Source organism: Mycteria americana, chromosome 3, assembly GCF_035582795.1.
Source record: "Mycteria americana isolate JAX WOST 10 ecotype Jacksonville Zoo and Gardens chromosome 3, USCA_MyAme_1.0, whole genome shotgun sequence".
Lineage (NCBI taxonomy): Eukaryota > Metazoa > Chordata > Aves > Ciconiiformes > Ciconiidae > Mycteria > Mycteria americana.
The window spans coordinates 20,539,689-20,554,876 of NC_134367.1; the positions used below are offsets into that span (position 1 = coordinate 20,539,689).

The following is a 15,188-nucleotide window of genomic DNA, read 5'->3' on the forward strand; positions in this document are numbered from 1 at the left end:
GAAATTAGCTCATGTGATTTGCTCACTAATTACTGAAAAACTGTAACAATCACCAAGACAATATAAGGTCAAATTCAGTTTTTCTTATAAAAAGAATCTGAGTAATTGACTGTATATATATATATAGTGCACTGTAATGAAGAATACCTAAACAGTAATAGACTTGTAGGGATGAAGCTGGCTCTAGGTCAGCACAAAGTCTTCACAATGATAGGATTGTTAGAGACAACAGATCCTGTAGTAATGCCACTGAATATTCGTAATTGAATAGATTTTATTTCACATTTACACATTAGCAAGAGTATATACAATTTAAAAAATCAGCCTTGCTGGAAAAGATTAGTTGGGAATGATTTATCCTAACTTGAGACACTGAGTATTAAAGCTATCGCCCTCTTTGATAGCTACAGCCTCTAGAAGTGCCTGCTTCTTCTGCATACTGCGAGATGACTCCAGCTCATACATAGTTGTCAAGTTGAAGAGAACACTCTCATGGAGGTAGTGTTTAGGGTCCTGCTGAACCATTCCTTCTAATTGCCGGAGGGAATCCTTCAGTTTTCCCAGATAAAGAAGACAAACAGCAGCATTGTTATTAGCCTAGAGAAAAATATATTGTAAATAAATAAATAAGAGTGTGTGTGTATATATATGTATGTATTTACAAGTGATAAGAGAGAAGGAAAAAAAGAAGTCTAGCATCTGGGGTTACAACAGATTTACTGTGTGCTAAGAATTACTATTGTGTGTGTGCGCGCGCGCGTGCAAGTAACTAAAATACATTATCAATCATACAATCCAATCCTTTTCTTGTTATTCTCAAGATTCATCTTGTGCCAGTAGGACCTGCTGACTTCTAAAAGCTGAAACTCTAGAAGATAGAGTCTAAAACGAAATATAAGTAGTATAGGGCATTGGTCAGTTAATTTTGAAAGTCAACTGAAACAGATTTCAGAAACTACATGAGCCTCTCCATGCTGTCATTTTCATAGGGTTTTTTTTTTTAATGACTTCACTGTATCTTCAGAAGTCTTTTTCTCTCTGGCTTACATACAGAAGATCACATAAGCAACAGGAAGAAATTATCGTACCACAAGGGCATCTACAACTGACTTCAGGTACATTCAGCAGATAGGGCAGTCTAAATACATCATAAATGATCAGGTTCCATTTTCTTTTCCACACAAAACAGGTTTTATGAGTTACCAAAAGATTCCAACACTACAAAGTAATGTAACATGTTTAGCAGCAGATACTTTCACACTTTCTGAAAGCTGCAGATAAAGGAAGAACACAGACTTTTTTAAAAAATTCTTTTTCTCTCCCTTCAGGAAACCTTACTGATCTCGTGCAATATATAATACATGCTATTTTACAGCCTGCAAAATGATGCAATTCATGTGCCTATTAAACTCAGTCCCCTCAGCCTTTAAATGGCCTTGGATCTGGCTACTGAGGGTAAGCTGTCCCAGTTCTTAGGAACACTCTTATATGACCATGCACTGAAAGCTGCCAAATGTACAAAACCCAGAAGTAAATAAACAACTCTTCTTTGATCTCCTCTTGTGATGGGAATCCAAGGCTCTGATATGCAATGTGTTAAAAATGTCACGTTTAAAATTACAATATCCCTCAATGTTGTGTGAAATCAACACATTAATCTTATATATGTTGGCAGCTGCCATTTCTTTTTCTGACACGCATGTCTACACTAAAAACAGTGAATGCAAAAAAAAAGTGCTTTTGCGAAGATCCCGTAAAACATAATGTTTTGGAATGTCTACATGCATGCCTAAGTATTCATGCCCTTCACATAGCCTGGTTCTTCATTTCCCATCCCGTTTTGTATCTTATCCTTATGTATACTAAAATCCTTTGGCACACATGCCACATCCAATTTTTCTATAAAGCTCTGAGCATACTCTGGGTACTAATTAAATCCATGCATGAGGCGTTATGAGAATAATTTAGGTGTTCATTATAAATGTAGCAATTTGGAGATTTACCACAGCATTTGATGAGTCGATCCTTAAAATTTCTGTGAAAAATCGATGAGCTTCTGCAAAATTATTCTGACCAAGGTGGAGAAACGCTCTAGAAAGTAAGTGACATATGAATGAGTTCTCCTCAAAAACCCAAGGTGATAATATATTTTAAAAAGAATGGACACCATTTTTTATTTTTCCTATTATAGATGTGAGAGTTTCTGACATTTGCTCTTCACGGTGTAATTACAACCAGCAAGGAGACACTGATTTACAGACAAATGGAATGACAACTTGGATCATTTAGCTATTATATATTCTGCCTACCAAAGCAACAGTCTTCATTGTGTTTTTGTTAATTTAAATGCAGATACTCTCTTCCTGGAATTATTTCCCTTCATGAAATTAGCCATGCTATATAATTTTCAGAGCACTTTTGAATAGTATTTTCTAAATATATTAAGCCAATGTGCTAACCATTACAAACTGAGCCCCCCATCATGCAGCTCAATTTACTACAATGTATTCCAGCATTCTTTGAAACTACCAGGCGGTAACTTTACTAGCAGACCTGATTGTAGGATAAGGGCCTAAAATAGCTTCTCCTCTCCTAATGCAAATGTATATTGAAAAAGCAGAGTGAAAATACGCAATGCCTGGAAGAATGAGAAAAAGCTTTGTAAAATCAACCGAAGGATCACAATTTCAATCCAGGATAATATGACTGTACCAAGTAAGACAGATCTCCTGGGTCTATATGCCATTCAGTCTCACTTATGACAGATGTAGTTACATAAAAGAGAGAAAGAGAATGGGATTGTCTCAAGGGTAGTTTAATGCTCACAACGCATACTTTGCAAAACTGTATTTTAAAGTTTCATTTAGCTATTAAATTATCTACCTGTTCATTAAAACCATAATTTGGCTCTGTAGTCCATCCAATTTGTGAGTCACTTTCTCAACGTCTTGAAAATATTTTTCTGCAGTTTTTATGTCTCCAATCTAGACAGTAAAATCATAAGAAAGTTACCACAATAATAAGAAAAGAGATCCAGCCTGATTATATCTTTTACAAAGGATAAGAACATAAAAACATATCAAAGTCCATTATCTAATTGTTTGGTACCAAGCTGACTGGGTAATGTCTGTTATCAAACAAGGTATTTGAAGAGCCATGTTAAGATCATGAAAAGAACCCCAAAAGCATACACAGTTTTATTTAAGTAGTGTTTCTCAGCTGTGGGTCGTGGAGCACTCATAGACTGTATGGCAGGGGCCCACCTCCTCATTTGGCTCTTTTGTTGTAACTGACTCCAGAGTTTGTAAAATTAGCTGAAAATGAGAAAAGGTCAGAATTACTTCCAGTGAGACTGGGTGTTAACTCTGCAGGAAGTGAAGACAGAAACTGCCCACAGACAGAAGCTGTCAATAGGCAGGAGAACTGGAATACAATAGCCTGGTAGCTAGCATAGGACCTGTATGTGATCAACCCACGGTTTATGGGTCATAGCCAGGGAACACAGGATGAATTCAGCGCATCAAACCAAAACATGTCAGAAAACCCCAATGCAATGGGTCACTGAGGGTATCGGGGAGACAGTCCACTTGCAGATTGAAAAATAGTGGTGAGTGCATTGTGCAGGCTGAAGGAATGGGGGATTTGAAAGCTGGCATAAAGAGGAACAATTTTATGGGAGGGAGGGACAGGGAAGGGGATTCCTAGGAAGGAAGGGGTATACACATGCCTAAGGGTATGTCACATATATTGCTATCTGAGATGGAAAAAAAGAAAATTCTTTGAAGAAGGTCCCTTTGGTAAATAAGTTAGCAATGCACGTTTCATAGAAGCATACACTCATACTTTTGGTAAGTTTTCATAATATAGTGTCTAATTTTGGACTGGAAGGATGGAAGGAGAAGAAAACTTACTATTGGGTAAAATAAATCTAGCAAAGGGAGGGAAACCAAACTAGTTCAGGAGCATAAAGCCATGGAAACCAGGCAGCCCTCAGGTGGGGAGCTTCAGGGGGCCCTCAAGAGATCAGCTTTCTGTTCAAGAAGAAGGACCAACATTACCAAAAATGTTTGTGACAAATGTGTTGAAGTCTCCTTAAAGCTCTCGGTGAATATTACGCAGCCTCCCTAGGAAACTTATTCCAGAATTCTTACATACCCTTAGTATTACAAAATACACTAAGCTCTCTTGCTGCACTTTTTACCCCAACTCTTTGTCCTATCCATAGTGGTCAGGGACAGTAGTACAACTCCTCTTTTTTAACAGCCTTTTACATACTTGAACATTTTAATTGCACTTTCTCCTATGTTTCTTCTTCTAGAATGAGAATAAATTTTCAAGCAAATCAGTGTTCACCCTTGTCTCATAGACAATGCTTTCTGGATTCTCTGATCATGCTTGCTGTTCTCTGAATTCTCTCCTGTTACTTCACATCCTCCCTGAGTGCCCACTGATCTCCAACTATCTCTCACCAGCAGTGAGAATGGAGAATTACTTTATGTTTCACATGTTAATATGAAGTTTGCTTTTATGCGACAGTATTTTAGAAGTCCACTTGTTTACCCATGTGTAAGTTTGCTTACCCTTAGCTTAATTCCTTTCTACAGAACAGTATCTCGTTAATTGTTTCCCATTTTGTATTTGTGTATTACTCCCAGTCTTTGGTAGTATTTTGCCTTTGCTGTTTGAATCACAGCCAATTTAACATTTCAGTTTCTCGACTTGTCAAGATTATTTTGCATTCTGATCCTGCCCTTCATAGTGTCTGTACGACTCCCAGCTTGGTACATTTTACAAGCACGTTTCTAATTTCATCGTACAAGCACCTAACTGAAAAATAAAAACACTGCAAACCCTAAAGGGATCCTTGTGGAAAAGATCATCTAGCAAGTCCTTCTAGTCTTCTAGTGAATGACTTTCCCAGTACACTTTTCAGACACAGCAAACATCCATTTTAAGGCTTCATCTAGATTTCTTCCCAATTTGCTTATGGGATTATCATAGTGGCAGTATCCAAAGCCCTACTAACATCAGTTGTATGACTGGTACTGCTCTACCTCTAACCACAAGACCTCTCCCTTGACAACATAAAGAAATTATTATTCTTGACATTTAGGGGATGATCCAATTGCACTCAAAGATGCAACTGTCCATCTACCAAAGCATTTATGGAATGTCTGTTAATACTCTAGCTAATTAAACAGATGCATTTCTCCCAGATGTTACATACCTAGACTCAAACAAAACGAACATTATTCATTCTAAAAACTTATACATTCAGTTATCATGACAAAAGATACAATTTTTTTCCATAAATAAAGGTGTAAACCACCAAGAAAATAGTTACTTTTAACTAAAGGATAATGCTGGCACAAGTGTAAATGAATCCGTCCTTGAGTATTTTTAGCCTGGAAATTAAAAGGAAGCCCCTAACCATGAAAATAATCAATTTCTAAAGCAAACTACCAGTTTGCTCCACTGGGGGCTTGATGAGTCCAAATCTAATATGCTTTGAGATTAATCACACCTTATTTGTGATCATGAAGAGTTCTCATTTCTTAGCAGCATCTTGTATCTTCTCAGCAAACCTGCCAAACTTTTAATTCTCATTTTTCCCACTGAGGGGAAACAGTTTACATTTTTTTGTTTGGCAGAATATTTAAAAGAAAGAATTAGTTTTAATTAGTCATTAAAATGTTAAATATTTAAAGTGGTCTTCATCACTTAATTTTACTTAACTTGGTTCAGAAAACATAACTTCAGTATCTAATAGTAATTAGCACTTCAAATAAAAATGAAAATTCCTCTGTTAACCTCAAATAATCATATCCTCTAACAAGGAGCCTCCAATATACTATGCGCTTAAGTTTGTTGTTTGTCTGGAAACCAAGATTATTTTTCTTAAGTACTCCTAGGATTTATTTATTGCTTTTAACTCTGTTTTGCAGCAATCTGTTGCAGAGAGTAAAGTCAGGCAGCTTTCCACTTTCTAAATTCTTTAATGTACTTATTTAAACAGCAATTCTGGATAGGTCAGCCAGCAAGCAGGTTCTATTAGTAACACACAATAATATCCTAGGGACTAAAGTGTATTCACTGTTTCCGCATTTCATGTGAATTTCTGTTTTACAGGTCAGGTGATTGCTGACAGAATTACAGTGCTTCTGAAAATTTCTCTGCAATAGCCTCTGTCTTTTCCTGCATTCTCCATTTCTCTCATCCTCATTTCCCACTTATGTTAAGGCAACAGCTAAAGGCCATACATCATATCTAGGCCTCTTTATGCCCCACTGCACATGAAGATAAAGAAGACATGGTGTCTTAAACTAGTGAGCTCAATTTAATTAAGAAAAAAAAAAATCACACACAAGATAAGGTTTTATATGTTGAAAAAGGTTACCTTTTTTTTCTATTATCAAACAGTATCTGTGACTATAAGCAGATAAAATCTGGCTCCCTTGTGCCTCTCTTGAGTAACGTTGAAAGTTAAGAGAGAACAGTCTGGGGTTATTTGGGAATCACTACCTGTTTTTGAGAAGCTGTGACATTTGAATACGAGAAAATTGCTTTCCCATTTTACCTCTAAGAGGTTTATTTTTTTTTCACAGAGTGCCTCATCAACAGTGCACACATACTGCACAGTGGTCTTACCAAAATGATGGTGCCCAGCCCTGCAACACATTCTCTTCCTTTGATTTGAGCTTCATTTTGTTTACCTGCACACTGATTATTTCTCTTAATACATCAAAATCTTGCATCTATTGCAACAGTACCCTCCAGACAGAGCTGAAGATTTTGTCACAAGAAAAAGACAATGTGCCAAACAATAAAAATTTATCTCCTTAAGGTGCCAGAAGAAAGGAAAACATTTGAATTTAGAAGTGACGCTTTTTATTAACTACTATCTAGGATCACATGAAAATATCAAGGGCTCCTCATACTCCCTTTTGCTGCGTCCAGTTCTGACAGTAAAACCACTAAATACTAAAGGCCTGTTGTCACAGCCAACATCGCGGGGGTCAATGACTTCAAATGACTGTACGGAGCCTGCGAACACCACTTTTGAAACTGGGTGGACGTAATTCTTTCCGAAGTTAGGAGATGCTTTCCTCCTGAGAGTGAAAATTTTTCTATAGCAAACCGAGCTCCTAACAGACTGGAGCGTCTGACACTGGGGCAGACACTCTTGTCAGCAAGGCAGTACCAGTAACGTACCCAGTCATTTTCCCAGTAAGACCAGAACTTTAATAACTTGTATTTCTGATAGTATTATGCATATTTACAGTACCATTCTTTAATATGCGTAATTACTAGGTTGCCTATTTAGGTAATAATGCACACAGCCAATATCATAAAATTGCTCTACAGTGATGGAGATCCACTTTAAATCAGAGAATTTTAAAGAAAAACATGTCTACCCCACTGTGAAAACATGTTCCTGCTGAGAACTGAAAATCCATAACTGAGTTTGAATGACATTCTATGATTTCAAGCAAACAATATTAATGATTTAATTATCTATCAAGAGTAAATTATTCAATTTCAATATAATTTTATAACATAAATACCACAAATAAGATTATTTGTAAATACTCGACAACTCAAAATTAGATTTTTCATAAATAACAAAACGAAGTAGATAAAAAAGGAAAAAATTGAAATATCAGTATCAGAAAGATGAAATAACTGCAAAGAACTTGTGAGGTACTAAAATTTAAAACAATCAGATACTAATTATTTAGATGCATCATTTTCTGATAAACAAAAAAGTACTACTGTACTTACATCTTTTTTTACTTATTATGGTAAGTACATAGCTACATGGAAATTTATTATACTTGTGCAGTCCTGTTTTTTCTTTTAATGTGCCCTCCCCTGTCTTCTCAGGGATACAACCTGGACAAAAGAAGGAAACTCTCAAATTTTTTCTAGATGAAGATGGCAGTTATACAGTGTGACTGAGAGCTGCATGCAGTTTGAGGCAGTGAGAATTGAGATTTTTAGTGAAATTCTGGCTCACTGCAGTCAATGGGAGCTTTACCATTAGTTTTAGGGAAAGCAGACTGTTGCTCTTTGATTAAATTATTAACGTAATTTTCTACAGCATGTTCTTTGTTCGCTAGGGTACATGCATGTACTTTTAATATTATAGGTGCTTTATATTTCCTAACTTTATCTAATATCATGTGCTAGAAGGTTTTTTTTGTTTTGACCACTGCCTCTACAATTTGATACATGCCCTATAAAAATAGCTATAGTTTTAAATGCAACAATTATTCACTACATAGCTGTCAACAGCAATATTACCTAGCAGATTTAGAATAAAATGCATACCTGAAGGAAAATCCTTCCAATTCCACTCAACAGCTGAGGCTCTTGCTGTGGATAATATCTGATGACGGTGTGATAAGCATCTACAGCAAGCACATAATCCTAAGGGGTGAAAAGCACACCACAGGATATTTAAGCTCAGCATTCTTCAGTCTTTATGTCACCTTCTTTTTAAAGACATATTCAAACAGAATTAAAGTAATTGCAGCTTGTCAGTGGGACAGAATTTCTACCTATCACTGTAGACACTAGTAGCTGACTATATTGGTCTTTTCTCAGTTATACTGGAACGGCATACACAGGGGATCTTCCTTTTTTTTTTTTTTTTTTTTCAATTGGATCATATTCAGTTTGTAGCTAAATGCCAAGAACAGACAATCTGAACATTTACTCTTCAGCTTAGATTACGATTTAGGATGAAAGTCAAAAGCCTTCTGTGTGAATGGGGTATACATACTTGAGAAGTGTCTCATGTTTCAAATATATATATAATTTACATGGCTTAACAAGCTATGTTCCAAAGCTTTGGGAACTGCTTGTGCACATGCTCTTAACTTGTGAAAAATATAATGTGTCACAAGGTGCAATTCATGCACATTTTCAGATGACAAACTAGCACTACTGCCAAGGGAAACTTTTCTATCCCTCCACCCAAACCCTTGTTCCCTTCTACCACACTATGTAAAAGGAAAATGAGCAGGTAATCTAAATATAAAATTGATTTGGGCTAAAACTGAGGGGTGGGCTAGTTCTGAACTCCAGGAAGCTTTGCAAGCGACCCCACGCACATGCGCCTGCACAAAGACTGTGCTGTCAAGTGGCAGCTCCAAGATCTGCCTGCTCAAGATGCAGTGCAACCGTACCTTCCAGACAACAAACAGTGACAGAGGATTAAACAAAATCATGGTCCCATTTCCCACAGGAAAGAAATGCCCATGTGACTGGTTACTGCAGTCTAGCTGTTTCATGGTTAAACCGCAGTAATTCAATGATCTAAGCAGTAAATGACTTTTAGAGCCTGGCTACATGGTCTTTGGCAGGCATACATGAGAAACTCTGCATGTGCTCTACGCTGACTGCAAGACACGTAGTAGGTACGTTCACGGGGCACAGGGCTGCACTAGCCTCAGCTGTAGCTTCTTGGAGCAATCCAGAGCAGAGGCAGAGAAAGCCTGCATTTGCTCATAAAAGCCAGGCACATGCAAAGACAGAAGACTCTCTGTGCTGTACTAATTTGGTGATTCCTGACAGTCCTGCCCTTCAACTTAACAGAAGAATTTGTGGCGGGCGTTAGGAAGCAAAAGACATCAAAGAATAATCTTTCAAAACTGCACAGACATCTTGGGATACTCTCTACCCTACCATTTTTCTTGGTCAAATTGTAGTACTCATTTAACTTGTCCCTAATGTCATCACAGCTACTGGTAAAGGTACTTTTTCTTCATCTCCTGCTTAGTCTGAGGAGGCAATGTCCCCCAGGTGTAATGAATTTCTTTTCCTGAGGTTGCACTTAAAATGATTGAACCCTACTTGACCCATGCACCAGGTCACCATTTGGCACATACTAATTGTTTCATACGCACAAAAATAATCAAGAGAAGTCTTTGGAGTCTGATCTATGTATGAGAGAAATTACATGTCCTGTAATAGTAGAGGCTGACTTAAACAGCCCAGGAAGCACTCTGCAGGACCTTTCTTTTGCAAACAACGTGTATATTGTGGGTGTAATGAATAATTCTGAACAGTTAATTATTAACCCCAGCCACGCTTGTATTAGCTATTAATACTTCCAAGAGCATCACTTATAAAATCTGAAGGATTGTCTATGACTGTGAATTTTATCCCTTTAAGCATGAAACATGCTCACTGGAGACATAATTTTATTATAACAAATTCTAGCTTTTGTGCTCAATGTCTTCCATTCTGTGGTCTAAAGCTGCCCTTTACCCAGCACTCAGTCTCATGCACGCTCTAAGGCTTAGGCTACACAACAAAGATGTGTAACACAACCATGAGGGATGGGGGCTTTACAGTCACATCCCCAAACTGATGTAGAAACAACTCCCAGGAGATCATGCAGTTAAGCTGATAGAAAAGGGCTTCTGTCAGCTTAGTTTACAGCTTAGCATGATTTGACTGCAGAGAAGTCTCAGCCAGAAGAAGCTGCATGAGGGGGCACTTTTTTGCGCAGTTCTAACAGCAGCGGCTCCCTAGTGTAGGTAGTAGCCAGCCTTGGTAGGAACAAGCAGCTAAGTAATGTCTTGGAGGTCTACACTGCGGGAGCTTCATGGACTTGGCCTAGTCAGGCAAACAAACCCTCCTCCCCTTTTGCATTCCCTATCAAGTGACTGTACGTCACCATATGTGTTATAACTAGGAGTACGTAAATATTCACACCTCCTAAAATGTGAGAGCAGAGGTGAAGCATTAAGAGTCTATGCACTGTATTTGTGGACATGGCACCCTGTTTCCATACAGCTGCACAGCACATCGCATCTGTGCTTATCTACCCCCTGCCTTGCAGTACCTATCACAGGAATGGGACCCACTTCTGCCAGGAGATGACAGGAGACTAAGTTATATATGTACAAAGCTACCCCTAAGCATAGGCAAGGATGGCCCCAGGATGAGACTGTAAAACATTATTGCAATATCCAGGCTCACTTCTAAATACAACCTCATTTTGTAGTTACTCCAGGATCCCACAGTGAGTTTTATATGCATTTACTCTTCCCCCCACGCTATCATGGAAGCAGTAGTAGATTTCTAGAGTATCCTACATGTGATACAGAACGATACTATTCCATGGTAAGTTATAAATCACCTTATCTGACAGTTCCTTCTGAAGGAGCATATTGTAAAGTAGATGAGATTTGGTCTCATTTACTAAAGACTTCATTTTCTTTCCCAGCTTTGCTAATGTGACATGGTACAAGAAAAATTGTCTGAGAGAATGATAAATAGACACCCTCCCTGAAGAGGGAAGTCTTGGTTGATACAAATTGTGGTTGTGAGGAGTAAGACATATTAGGTACTGCCAGTAAAAAACCCAATGACTACAGCTTGTGATCTTAAGACTTAAAGGTAGGGCTGATGTATTGTCATGGTCTTTAACGTCTAAAGATTGCGAGCCTTCAGATTTTCCACACCTTCGTAAAAAAAATCCCAAATGAAGCGCTGAAGTTACACAGTTCAGGATATGAATGAGAGTTGGCCAATTGTTTTATAATTCAAAAATCCATCTATTATGAAAATTTGGAGCTAACATTAAGTATACTTATCCAAAATAGTTCTAGTAAGCCATTGGATCTACTTGCACAAAAATGGCAAGTGGGGTTTGTTTTTCCTTTGATGCACTGCAGTATAACTGTATTTCCCTTCATGGTCACTGCATGATACATTTTCATGTTTCCCTCACCACCACCTTAAGGACTTAAAATATTAATTATGAGATATTTAGAAATAAGCATAAATGACCATGATGTGTAGAATGCTGAGAGTAGGTTCAATAAACCATAGACTAAAAATCAGCTTTAGTTATACAAAGTGTATAGTTCATAAATACTATATTTTGGGAAGAGAGGACAGGGATAACTTCTCCTTCCTCTCTATCTAGTGCACTTGCGGAAGGGTTATGAAAGCAGAGATTCACAGTGTTATGAATCCAGAGCAGTACTGCAGCACAGTCAGGCAAAAGACACGATGATTCATGCAGTCTTTCTCCTTTAAATCATAGAGGAACCAAAGTCCTTAGGCATCAGTCCCTTGTGTCATTAGTACAAGCTGTTACCTCCTTCTGTGTACAGTTTTAATTGTATTAGACCCAAATTAAAATCAATTCTAATGCTTTTGTTTTTACAAAGAGCAAGTTCTACAAAAGCTAAGACAACACTGAAAAATCTAAACATTGCAAAATGTTCCTTTAATTAGAGTGCATTTACAATATATATGGAAAGTACTTAAGTATTTATTCCTCAGAGAGGTAAAAGTCTGGTAAGAGAATGTCAAAAGTGATTTTAGCTCAGATGAAAAGAACTTAAAAAGTTTTCAAGACACTTCCATGGTGATTTAGTAAAATGACAGACGTTTTGCAATTAGATTGTTGAAATGCAGCAATGCACATCATCAGTTGCATTTTAAATGAATATTCCTTCCTGCTGCTATATTCAGGGTATGCTTTCATAGTGACTTAAGCCCACAGTTCTTGTAAATGGAAGTCTACAGTGACTGATGTTACATGGTCTCCCCTTCCCTTCCTGCTGTATTTCTTCCTCCTCCCTTAAGTTGCCCCTTGTTCACATGAAACAGGAAAAGCCAATTTAGTTGATATGACTGAGATCCACCATTTCTTTTTTTTTGTCACTCAGTTAAGTCCAATAGTGGTGCACAGAAGGAAGCCAGAATACATTTAAGAAAGGTTGTATTAAAAAAAAAAAGGGATGAACAGGAAAAGACCGTATAGTAAGACTGCCTTAAACTGCTACCGAATCATTGGTCACACAGATAAAGGGACACAGCAGGCAGAATTCAGTACCTGGGAAAGACGATCCCTGGGTAAAGGAGACGTGTGATTCATTTCCTGTTCCACTATAGGTTTCCTGCACAAGTCTGGGTGAATCACATCTTTGCACCTCACTCACTACCCCCACAACAATATACCCCTCCATCTCACTAATTTAATGAGATGTTTAGCTATGAAACTAATGAGACCATATTTAAAAAAAACAAAAATCCTTGTGCCACAAACAGAATTCCTTGAGTCAGATAAGTAATGCAGAAAAGATACGACATGAAATAAACCTAATTAGAGTTGAGGATAACTGAAGCAGATTTAAATAGTTATAGGCCCAACATCTAATCAAAGTCTTTTTTTTATTTTCAAGAGTCAATCCTGACAAGATTTGTTCCCTATTAAATACTATTGAAGTTTTTTGGCCAAAGAGGTTAGTAAAAATAAGATAATCAGTTTTTCTTTTTTTAAACCAATGTCACATAGTTTTACTTTAATAAGTGATTATTATTAATCTACTAATAGCAGAAGTTGTTCCATTCACCTAATAGTACTTGGGGATCAAATATGACCATATTGCAATATTGTAAATGTTCACTAGATGGCAATAGATGGCACTGACTTGGAGAATGAAATAAGTTGGGGTTTTTTTGTTTGTTTGGTTGGTTTGGTTTTTTTTAAGTTACATACACTTGAATACTTGAAAAAAAACAAATGCAGTTTTTAAAGTGTATTACACAACAGCAAAAAAATTATATATATGTGGAACTCTGTTCAATTAATATAATTTTTCATGGGATAATTAACAAAAGTGTGTTTAAAAATGATTTGAAGAAAGTTTCATACTGAATACTCTAGAAGGTGGAGAAGATGATTATAGCATTGCTGCATGTTAGAATGGTCTTAAAAATTATTAAATTTATAAATAACCAATATAATTCTCTCACAGAGGATCTGTCACATAAGCAGAAACATTAACTTCATGTACTACTCTAGTTTTAACTGCAACAAGACTATGTTTGAAAAATCGTTCTCAAAAACTCTCTACTCCTCCATATAAGGATATTTCTGAAAATGGAGAGACTTACAACTACTCCGTAGCCAATGCACTGAAATGCAAATTTCAGATGGAAGTAATTATGCATTAACATGCAGTTGCAGGTAATCTGGAAGTTACCGTGGAACCATAAATTTGTAACTTAACAGCTGTGAGATAGGCCCTAAATACAACTGGTCTTAAGAATTATCTGAGCTGCAGTATTTCTGAAGTACCATTTCCCAAAAGGTGATAATCGGTATTCACAAATATATTTCTATTACTAGAAGAAAATAGCACTAACAGGACCAAATCAGAAGAAAGGTGAGAATTGGGCATGCACATGGATTTGTGTGTACAGGAGAAGAAAAACACTGAAAGGGTTAAAAACAATTCACAGTCAAAAGTAAAGTGAACTTCTTGAAAAAATATATTACCAGCATTTTCTTATTTATATATTCTACTTTGTTTGGGATGACAACTTGTGCTTTTCTCCACTTGCTTTTTGAAAAAGAAAGTTCCTTAAAAACTGAACCTATGTCAAACACCTACTTCAAAACTAATTCTTAAAAATACCTCTTAAAAATACCTGCTAATTCTTAAAAATACCTCATGGTTTAATGGACAATTATTTCTATTCAAGACAGAAATATCCTGATCGCAATATAATCATGAATAAAAACTTCTGTTTTCCCTAATTCTCATAAAAAGGATATTCCATTTCATGTAAAGTAGTATTTGGATAACTGGATCGTAACTAAAAAATGCATGCTTTTTAAGGTATTGTAATACTAAGAATGGAGCCCCATTTGGGAAGTAGCTTAGTAAACATCAAAGGGTCAGGTTTGGCATGACCTTGGGCAACCAAAAAGCAGGGAGCAAAGAGTGCAAATTTTGGCCTCTGAAGATTATACTGCTGACAGCTCTGCTCCGAGGCTGTTGCTGCTGATTGAATTGTGAAGTACAGTTAAGCTCAGGATAACAGCAGTTTGTTGCAAGCTCAGAATGGCGATATCCCTATTTCCCTGACCATGAGGTGAACGTCAGAAGTTTTATTTCTACTCCCTGTACACAAGGAGAAGCTAAGAGCATTGTACCAAATGGAGTAGGATTGCTTAAAAAAGTAAGTGGGAAACAAGGGGGAAAAAAAAAAACCCAACAGTGGAAGCCAGTTACTTTTGCTTTTATTCCTTTCTCTTCCGCCCCTACCCACTAGTGAGTATTTAACTTGAAAGAAGATATCTTACAATTGAGATAAATTGACAAGGGAGGATGTATTTAGATGTTCCAGACCTTCATCATATACAAAGGCTA

The 15,188-nt window shown here is 37.0% G+C and overlaps 1 protein-coding gene across 3 annotated transcripts in view; it reads right to left on the bottom strand.

Annotated features, from left to right (window-relative positions):
* Window positions 1–249: 249 nt before the first annotated feature.
* The window catches only part of TRAPPC12 (trafficking protein particle complex subunit 12), a 55,701-nt gene continuing 40,762 nt past the window's right edge, over window positions 250–15,188 (bottom strand). For 2 of the 3 annotated variants that reach the window (XM_075498014.1, XM_075498015.1), the window contains exons 9-12: window positions 8,332–8,430; window positions 2,884–2,984; window positions 2,004–2,091; window positions 250–597 (exon numbers count right to left, since the gene is read on the bottom strand). In XM_075498014.1, coding sequence (XP_075354129.1) covers window positions 355–597; window positions 2,004–2,091; window positions 2,884–2,984; window positions 8,332–8,430 — 531 coding nt within the window. In that variant the 3' untranslated portion in view covers window positions 250–354. The remainder of the gene's footprint in view (window positions 598–2,003; window positions 2,092–2,883; window positions 2,985–8,331; window positions 8,431–15,188) is intronic. The other variant, XM_075498016.1, reaches the window with a different exon arrangement.